We start from the raw sequence: 10,124 nt of genomic DNA on the forward strand, positions 1-10,124 counted from the left end.
CTCAACTTTTTGTAGAACACCTCAACTCAATTCCGCCACTCCCCGCCCAATTATTGCGGAAAAACCAAAACATTGCCGTGGAAAATCGACAATAACTCGGCCATTCCTTGACCGATCGGGATGTTCCGCGTACAGTTAGCTGAGTCTTTCGACCACGCACCTTTTTGTAGAACACCTCAACCCGATCCCGCCACTCCTCGCCAAGCTATTGCGGAAAAACCAAAGCATTCCCGTGGAAAATCGATGATAACTCGGCCATTCCTTGATCGATCGGGATGTTCCGCGTACCGTTAGCTGAGTCTTTCGACCGCTCAACTTTTTGTAGAACACCTCAACCCGATCCTACCACCCCCCACCAAGCTATTGCGGAAAACCCAAAACATTCCCGTGGAAAATCGACAAAAACTCGGCCATTCCTTGACCGATCGGGATGTTCTGCGTATCGTTAGCTGAGTCTTTGGACCGCACACCTTTTTACAGAACACCTCAACCCGATCCCTCCACCCCCTGCCAAGTTATTCCGGAAAAACCAAAACATTCCCGTGGAAAATCGACAATAACTCGGCCGTTCCTTGACCGATCGGGATGTTCCGCGTACCGTTAGCTGAGTCTTTCGACCGCGCAACTTTTTGTAGAACACCTCAACCCGATCCTACAACCCCCCGCCCAGTTATTGCGGAAAAACCAAGACATTCTCGTGGAAAATTGGTGATAACTCGTTCAGTTTTTATCCGATTGGACCGTGCAGCATGGATGCGCCTTTGAATCGCTCGTCTTTTGGCGGAACACCCCGCCTTGGTTTCTCCACCCCCCGCCCAGTTATACCACGTAAAAGGGGTTTTCTGCGGAAAATCGGCGATTACTCGCCGATTTTAATCCGATTGGGGTCGAAAATGTCTACGAAAGACACAGATGTACAAGTTGTTTTAGTCATCTGCTCCCTCTGACCATAATATCGACCCGTGAGTAAACCAAGAAATACCAAACAGCTTACTGGTTTCTTAATGGTGTACTTAGTATATTCTTTTTTTTTATTGTTTTCTCACTCCCGCAAAGTTTATACTTGTACAATTACATCCGCGCGTTTCGTACAATAATCTCTCCTACATCCTTTTTTTCTTTGCTTCTGCATCAGAAACTCCCGGAAATTGCGTGCAGATGATGAAATTGGCGATAGCGTGGATTTGTTTTTTTAATTATTGAAAGAATTTCCGTTCTTTTATAAAGAAAAGAAAAAGGAAGAAGACGAAACCACATATTACCACGTTCTTAACAATGATCTTTACGCGACAAAACAGACGGGACAACGAAATTAAAACTTGATTCCCTATCATATCTCTCCGCACCCGGAACCGCGCCAATAATGGAATAATAGTGTTGCAAAATGAAACAAAAATATGGAAACGACTTGCAGTTGCGTTCACGCTTCCTTTCTCTCTCTCTCTCTCTCTCTCTCTCTCTCTCTCTCTCTCTCTCTCTCTCTCTCTCTCTCTCTCTCTCTCTCTCTCTCTCGAGCGCCTTAACTAATTGCTTTAATTAGATGCTGTAATCGACGTGACGAAAGACGTTTTCAGTTCTATCCTATATATATATACATACATACATATATATAGCACTCTCCCCCGCATTTAGGAAACACGCATCGCATCCATGGCGAATGCGACCAATTAATATTTACCCTACGGCAGGTAGCAATCGGCATTCGCTGAAATCTCCGGAAGAAGCGTAAGCGCTTCCTCGCTAACCACTTCCCCTTCCTCTTCTACCTCTCCCTCCTCTTCATCCACAGTCTCATCGTTCAGCTGTTCAGCAGAAACCACGACAGGAAGCGGGACGGCATAATAGTAGTGGTCGTCCGACGCATTATTAGCCCCACCGGAAGATCCACGACCCGTGGCAAAACGTTCTTCACCAGCCGGTTGTCGTCAAATGCTGTAGTCCTTGTTGAAGTTGACCTCGATGTCGACACGGCAGATCGGGCAGTGTTTGTTCGTGACTAGCCACTGATCGACACAATCCTTGTGGAACAGGTGCATGCACGGCAAACGTCTGTGCGTGTGAGTGGAAGGAAAACATTGCACAATTATTATCATGATTTTGTGTGAAAGGTTTCTGCCTGCGGTGTTACCTAACATCGTTGTCAATCTCGAACTGTGACAGACAGATCGTACACTTTTCACTATCCTCATCCGTTTCGCTAACACGACGCAACCGTTTGTACTTGTGCGGGAACGTATGCGTTTCGATCATTTCCTAACAAATAAAAAAAAAAGCAATGGGGAAATGCACTTTAATTATTTACGGAATCATACGGTGGGACACACGAACCTGTGTTGCACCGCGACCAGTACAAGAATCTTCCATAACACGCACAAATCGATTCAGGCTAGACAGTAAGCTTGGCCTCAACTGCGGAGGGAAGGAAAGTGTTAGAAATTGAGTTATGATGTTGCTCGTGCTGCTGCTGCACGACCCCACTGTCCACTTACCCCAATACTGAACTGAATTTCCGAAGGATTGCCGAGGAAGTTTCCTTGCGACGGTATGTGATGGTACATGTGATGGTGCACGTGCTGATGATCGTTTCGACTGTGAAAGTGAAGCAAAATTTTCATTTAGTCTTAGTCTTAGTTACGATAATTATTATTAATATTATTATTGATTATTTTAATTTGTCTACCTTACGGCTACATAAATGTAACTTAATAACTAATGAAGTAAGGACTTACGACTTAACCTAACCTAAGTCCTAAACGGAAGGAGGTAAGAGAAGAATTATAGTCAATGCCGTGAGTCACAAGGCTTAAAGCCGACGATAGCACGAAGTAGAGGATCTTTGCGACCAATCTTAGGGATAATTAAAGGAGAAAGAGGGCGTAGAGAGCGGGAAGGTACATAGAAGTGGATTGAGGAAAGGGAAAGCAGGAGAATCTAGTAGATCGAGATGAATGGAAGCGATGAAAGAGGTCTGAGCAAGGAAGCGGCGATCTTGGAGAGATTGAGAAGCCTAGAAGTTGACATCTGGACTCGTAGGGAGGAATAACAGAGGCCGAATCACCCAGCAACTTACGAATAGCGATACGATCGATGTGAACCCCAACAGAGGGGCTCCAGACAGACAGTACTCCAGAAATTACCTGTCCAACGAGCAGAACAGAGCCTTGAGACACAGTGGGCCGGAAAGATCGCTGGCCACACGTTTCAACAAACCAAGTGTTCCCCTAGGTGTTTGGATTGACTCTGGTGTTAGTTTTTCGCTTGGCCCAAAACACCGCATCAGTATGGTACGAAAAACTAACACCAGAGTCAATCCAAACACCTAGGTCCTTGTTGACCGAAACATGATTTACACTGACGCCAATGAGAACATAAGGGAACAAAATAGGAGTCTAAATCGCGAACGACTAAATGAAATGGAATTACATTTGACAGGACAGATTGTAAGGAAATTACGAGGACACAAGAATGTAAACCGAATGTAATATCCTTAAGGATAGAACAGTCGGGCAGGGAGGAGATAGGTTGGAATATTTTTAGAACGTCAGCATAGCAAAGGAAGCAATTAGGAGGTGGGATAGAGCAGACATCATTAATAAACAGGACAAACAACAGAGGACTAAGGATACTTCCTTGCGGTGCTCCAGATCTGGCAGAAACAGGGGAAGAGCGGTTCGATTTACCTTTAACAGAATAGGAGCGGTCAGATAAACAGGAAAAAAACAATGAAACAATGTGACATTGGACTCCAAATAGAGACAATTTATCCAAAAATAAGGAATGGGAAACTCTATCAAAAGCTGATTTAAAATCAGTGTAGATAGTCGGCTTGCGGAACTGATTCGAGTTATTAGGATAAAAATGATGAATAACACATTAATAGCTCGTGGCCTAATTTATCGGATCAGAGTTATTTTCTATACTTCTGACGCAGACACAACCTACAGGCGAGAAGGAGAAGGAGTTGACGCAAGATTCTTCTGAATGCGAGTCGACGTGGATTGTGGTTGTCCCCGTAGCCATGCTTTTTAACTCTTTAAAGCTTTGTTAAATAAGACTAATTTTGTGCTAATAGTAATTCTATTAACCCATGTTCTAGTGACATTTCAGGGCAACTGCGTGATCAGAATCTCCCATCATTATCATATGAGAGATACAACAAACACTGATGAGTCTTGGAATCGGTGGAACCTGAGATCATTCCTCTACTTTAGTGAAGCATATGGACAATGATGTACAAACGTATCATTTATGTTTGAGATAAGGCAGAATTCCATGGGGTAATCGCTGTGGGTGAGCGGGTTATAACACTTTAGAGGAATATTTTTCACTTTTAGAATCACCCGGAATGTCTGCTTCCGTCATTCGACCTTATGCACACAGTCGTTAAGACATTCGATGAGATCAATCTGAGCACTGATGTTGCCGCGGTTCTGCCGCATCAAAAGATTGTTAGTATCGTTCCCCTTCCCACGCTGCCTTGCTGAAGAAAAATTGTCCTCTAACTACAGCAAATTGTAGTGTCTTGGTCCCGCGATTGGTTGAATAAATAAATACAAATACAATGAGAAAAAAAAAGCTTTCCTTTTCCACTCACCGGTAGATATAGTTGGGATCGTTTGTAACGCGTCGCACGGGTCGATGCATGCGTAGATTTAGTCCTTGTTCAAAACCGGCGCTGGGATTCGTTCGTGGGTTTGCCGGCTGCAGTGTCGATTGATATCGATGGTAGGGCAGCATGATATTGCTCCGTAACGATGTCTGCAGGCGTGCGAAATCGTCATTATCTACACTACCGCTGGCAGCTGCCGCAGACGCCAGCGAGGCCGATGATGACGTGGACGACGACATGGGTGCTTGTCCGCGGGTAGAAGCATTCGCACCCGAGCTAACCGACCCGGATCCGGATTGATCAACGTGATGGTACGGCAGATGAGGATGCAAGTATTGGGAGTATGGCGTAAGTATGTCCGGACGTGTATAGACGCTAGAAGCCAACGCTGCAGCTGCACTTAACCGCGGTACGTTCGAGCAGGACGAAAGGGAGGAGGATGAGGAGGAAGATGCAGATGAGCCGTTGGTGGCCGCCGTTGATGCGTTTCCTGAACCAGTTCTCGCTGTTCCACCCGTTGCTGATGCCGCCGCTATGTACGGATAGACCGAATCGAACAGGCCGGGCGGCCGGGTGGGATGGGGCGGTGGAGCAAGCTGCTCATTACCGTTCACGACCGACATCATGCGGCGCTGGGCCTCGAGTGCTTGATGCTGCCGCATCCAGAGACTTTCGTGCGGTGCGTAGGGCAGACGCTGCGATCGCAAACGGTTCGCTGATGTAGCGTGACGATCGTTTTGCTGCTGCAACTGCGGATTACGCTGGCGCTGATTGTTGTAATGAGAAAACCCGCTCGATGGCGGTGACACGGAAGACCCTGCTAGCGGAACGCGCGCCTCGAGCGATGCGGACGGGCCCCAGGTACTGCCGTCGGGGACCACATTCTCAAATTCCAGATCCCAGACGTCATCGTTCGGAGGTCTCGCCGTTTCAGCATTGTTGTTGAAGTCACTGACATTTCCACGCCGAATGGGTGGCGTTAAGGCGAACAATCGTCCGGCACGGTCCGGAACCGGTACCGGCATCGGCGTAGTAGAGGCCGAATAATCGATCGGACTATCGCTGACGTTGATGACGGACGGTGGAGGACCGTTGCTATTTTCACGCCTTCGTACCATTAGTAATGGTTGGTACGGACAATTGGAAGTTCCCCATCCATAGTTCGGCGTATAGGCAATGCCCGTTGGACGGTTATTGTTTCCACTGTTCGCGAAACTGCCAAGAGAAGTGTTGTCAATCACCGTGCCAGCAGCAGTACCGGATGCAACGCCATCGGTGACCCCTGCTGCGTGTGTACTCGCAACGTTTGCCAACGCCGCACCACCCAAACGGTCACAACGGCGCGGCGGAAGCCCATATCCATCATCCTCCTCCCCGTTCGAGGCATCGAGATCAACTACATCGGCCATTGGCGCCCCAACCGGATTGCCAGTAGTCGGTCCACTATCGGATGGCTGGTTGGCATCTAACGACCGCGAACTTGGCGCATAGCAGGTGGAAAGCAAAAGCGAGGGAGCGATCGTTTGCATTGGATGTGTCGAACTATCGGAACTGTCGTCGAACGAGTGCGACCGATCTGATGCATGATGACGGTGGCGCACGTGATGGTTAGTAGTCCGCGAGCCTACCGTTGAGCGTCTCGGTTCGTTCGCCGACCCACAGCGCCATCCATGGCTGTCTCGCACAGCTCCACAGTTGGAATGGTAAAAGTTCCAGCGTCGATTAAGTGTTTGCCGCACTCGGGGCAAATAACGTCGTTGGCCCTCGCCCCATTCCGTTGGTGGCGAAATTCGATGCGTGGCATTCATCGCTAGTGGATGTCGCCGATCGAGATAGTTTCGCGGCGATACAGGCGGTGGTGGCGTATAGCTACGGTATGCACGAGACGACGGCATCGCGATGGGCGGTGGTGTATCAGTCCGTCCGTTGTTCATTGCGGTCAATAGTCGGCGCGATGGTGCACCCATTACCAACTCCACACCCCGGGCAAGCATCGAGTTCGGCACCAGCGTACGGAACAGATGGCGTCGCAGTAACGAATTATTGCGCTCCGTACGCAATCGACACATCAATGCGTTACGTTCCCGTACCATTTCGTCGGTTTGCCGTGATATGGTTGCTAGGTCCCGGAGGGGCAGAAATGCCATGGCGATATCGTCGTCCGAATCGTTGGTTAAATCAATTGGTTCACCACGTGCTGTGTTTTGTGGTCGATTCTTGGTACGACGACGCTGCTTTCTTGGCACACTGGCAGCATCCCGATTGCTAGTTGAGGTTCGGCCAGAGTTGTTGTTAGTAGTAGGAGAAACAGCAGAAACGGACGCACCAACACCGTCGGTTCGTTCCACCATAATAACGTCATCATTGTCATCGCTGATACTGATACTGCTCGAGTCGGTAATCCAATCCAGCTGCAAGTCGGGATGTGGATCGAGTGCTTCGGAACCGTACAATCTGCGAGTTGACTGGCCAGCTGATTGCTCGCCGGATACAGTCGGTACAGCGGATGTTGGTAAGTCTGCTCCATCGTTACTATCGGCAACCGATGGCTGCTCCGGAACGGGTATTGGTGTTGAGGTGTGCTCTTCTTTTGCAGCAACCGAACCGGACACACATCGGCTCTGCCGCTTTTTGCCATCATCCTCAACAAGAATGACGTCTTCGTCGATTTTATTTTTAGTATAGCTGGCAGAATTACGCACAACATCGTACAAGTCGTCGTCATCATCGTCATCGTCATCATCGTCCTCGTAGTCATCACTGCAGAACGAAAAACGCTTCAGACGATTCTGCACAAACGTAGGGCGACATGCATCAGGTCGTGTTGATCGAATGTTGGCATTTGGTATGTTACACCGATTCAAACCGCTTGGACCCGGCATAGACGTTTCTGTCGGCCCGTTGGCCGAGGGAAGTATCCGTTGTTGTTTTGCGGGGCTACTGGAATTCGAAATGCTCGCAGCAGCCTTTAAGATTTGATTCCGATTGTCCGACCGTACGTCCGACGTCTCCGTTCCATGCAAGTTCTTCCCAGCTGAATGGTCAGACTTCAGATTCGTATCAGTTGCATCGTTCGGCGCTTCTTTTACGCACTTATCCGATTGGGTGCTGTTATTACAGCATTGGGAAGACCCAGGAGAAGCGTCACCCTCTCGCTTGACTGCCGTTTCAGCGTTTTTATAACTATCGGAAGATACCGTTGTGGTTGGCGTCGGTTGCCGGTCCGTTCGTTCCGATTTAACGACCGTATGCTTCGGTTCCGGTAACGACGACTCCGAGCAGGATTGCGATTGAACGTCAACAGAGGATCCAGGAACACACGAGTAACACTCGCGTTTTACGGGTGGGTTGTATTTTTCTTCACCATTATCTCGTTGACGCTGGTGAACACATTCCTGACAGAAGCACTCACCGTTTAATGATGGTTCTTGCTTGATCGTATTGCTGGATACCGTGGGTTGAACGTTTGGTTGCTCTTGAACTCTTCCGAATACGCGCGACGTACCTGAAGCAATACCAGGACCGTCTGTTGGATTTGTGGGCATCGTATCGCCCGGAGGACGCGCTTCATTAGATTCAATCTTAACTGCTTCCAACATCTCCACCGGTGGCTCATCTCTGGTCGGTGTTGGAGGTGTACGACACATCCGACCAGGGACAGGAGTTGTTGATCTAGGTTCCATTTTTATCGGTGCCAAATTGCCATTGACCATGGACGTATTTTGGGCAGGAACAGGATCGGTCTTTACCACCACACAGCCAATTGCTGAATTAGACTGTGTTTGGGCCGGGTTTCCTACATTGCTGGGATGTGTTCGTTCAATCCAGTCACGGTTATCCGTTGGCCGTTCTATACATTCACCATCAATGTATCTTTTGCGTGCGCGTCTCATTTCGCTACTGGTCGTCCTTGGTGGCATGTCGGCATTTTCGTTGGTGGAGTACCCGAACGGCTCCGTGGACGGTGGTGTCCGTTGATGGCGATAGTGAACCTGATAATGGTGCTGATTTGGCACGGGTGTATCATTGGCAAAGGTACGTCCGCCGTGGCTTGCATGCGCCCCAAATGTGCCCGACGACGACGACGGGCCCTGATGATGATGCGAATGAGGGTGCTGATGGTACTGACGGTACATCGAACCAAATCCGACCTGATTGTTGTGCTTGGAATAATCATAACGCACCCGGGTACGGGAGGACGAAGACAACGAAGGCGCAGTAGGAAACACTGCAGCCGGAGGTATAGGCATTATGGGCGTTGGAGCAAGTGGTGGATCCGTAACGGTGGCGGATGTGTTGCCGCTGCTCAACAACATCCCCGTATCGCGGCGAGTATTGCTGGTGGACGGATAGCAAGGTTCGGTTCCTTCATTTCCAGCGTACATGAATGGACATTCCTCTACCAGGGCGTTCTGGATGGCGTGAGAAAACTCCCGGTTTGGTCGCGAAATCCGTACATGGGTGGATGGAACCGGGGTGTAATCGAGCGAATTGCTTCCACTGGCAAACAGGGATGGCTCAATATCTCCATCGTTGGATCCTGCACTCGTTAGATTGGAAGAGGGAAGGATAGAAAATAAGCCATTCAAATGAAGTTCCATAACAAAACAAAGAAATCCGATTGTACATTACTTACCTGTAGCTTCCGGAGCGGCGTCTACGTTCGATTGAATGGCCGTATCGAAGATGTCTCTCAAGCTGTCCACCTCCAACCACTCAGATGGACATCGTAGGGACGTGGTGGCAGAATCCGTCATCTCCGGAGGGGCGTCATATTCAGGGTCAACATCATCGCAACCACTGGTGCCAGGGCCACCTCCGCGGATCTCACCGTTCATTCGAACCCTTTTTTTTTTTTCGATGATACTGATTTACGATGACGATAGCTTTTTGCTAAACTTATTGCTAATTGCTGTTCTGATATAATGCTCGAGTTCGAGTTCTTAGTTTCCGACCCTGTCTGCGTTTTGTGTCATTGTCAGCAAAAAACAGCTTCCTATGGCACTGGCTGGTTGCTAGGATGAATAATTTATCCCAGAATTGGAACCGTCATACACACGCACGATACTAAAGTGAGCCAATTTCAAAACTCAGCAACCGTGTTCGTCGGAAAATATTTGGAAAGCACGATAATGCACCGGATCCGGAGTCACACCACTACACATAGGATGCACAGTCGAAGGCATCCACATATACGCGTCCACAATAATTTCATCTTCACCATTTAGCTCCCGTTCTACGTACGTGGGGATGTGTTTTGCCCGGTGGGTATGGGATTCGTAGCGTAGGGTGTAGGGACACAGCAGCAGAGCACACACAAAGCTTCTTTATCGAATATATCACACCACCACTACACTAGCAAAGGGTACGGAAGCGAGTGGTTGCAACTGCAGGAGTGCGATTGTAAGAACGCCACCAACGATACCACCACCGTAGAAAGGGATTGTGTGACGTTGGTGTCCACACTTCACACCTCCCCGCCACTGCCGCTACTGCGTGCACTTGAGCGGACACG

At 48.8% G+C, this 10,124-nt stretch overlaps 1 protein-coding gene across 1 annotated transcript; it reads right to left on the minus strand.

The window, feature by feature from the left end:
• Positions 1 to 1,913: 1,913 nt before the first annotated feature.
• On the minus strand, positions 1,914 to 9,447 carry LOC126556663 (uncharacterized). Its single transcript, XM_050212072.1, has 7 exons — positions 9,246 to 9,447; positions 7,699 to 9,149; positions 4,595 to 7,575; positions 2,490 to 2,589; positions 2,329 to 2,409; positions 2,129 to 2,253; positions 1,914 to 2,049 (listed from the first exon to the last, which is right to left on the minus strand). The coding sequence occupies exons 1-7, from the start codon at positions 9,445 to 9,447 to the stop codon at positions 1,926 to 1,928; spliced, it is 5,064 nt and encodes a 1,687-aa protein (XP_050068029.1). The 3' UTR covers positions 1,914 to 1,925.
• Between the last annotated feature and the right edge of the window lie 677 nt (positions 9,448 to 10,124).

The sequence above is a fragment of the Anopheles maculipalpis genome, chromosome 2RL (genome assembly GCF_943734695.1).
Source record: "Anopheles maculipalpis chromosome 2RL, idAnoMacuDA_375_x, whole genome shotgun sequence".
Classification (NCBI taxonomy): Eukaryota; Metazoa; Arthropoda; class Insecta; order Diptera; family Culicidae; genus Anopheles; species Anopheles maculipalpis.

Excerpts from the sequence above, each read along its gene's own strand:
- LOC126556663 (XM_050212072.1), bottom strand. The coding sequence starts at position 9,447 with ATGAACGGTGAGATCCGCGGAGGTGGCCCTGGCACCAGTGGTTGCGAT. Across the intron at positions 2,590-4,594 it reads GATCCCAACTATATCTACCG|TCGAAACGATCATCAGCACG; the intron begins GTGAGTGGAAAA and ends TCACTTTCACAG. Across the intron at positions 2,254-2,328 it reads CTGGTCGCGGTGCAACACAG|GAAATGATCGAAACGCATAC; the intron begins GTTCGTGTGTCC and ends TTTATTTGTTAG.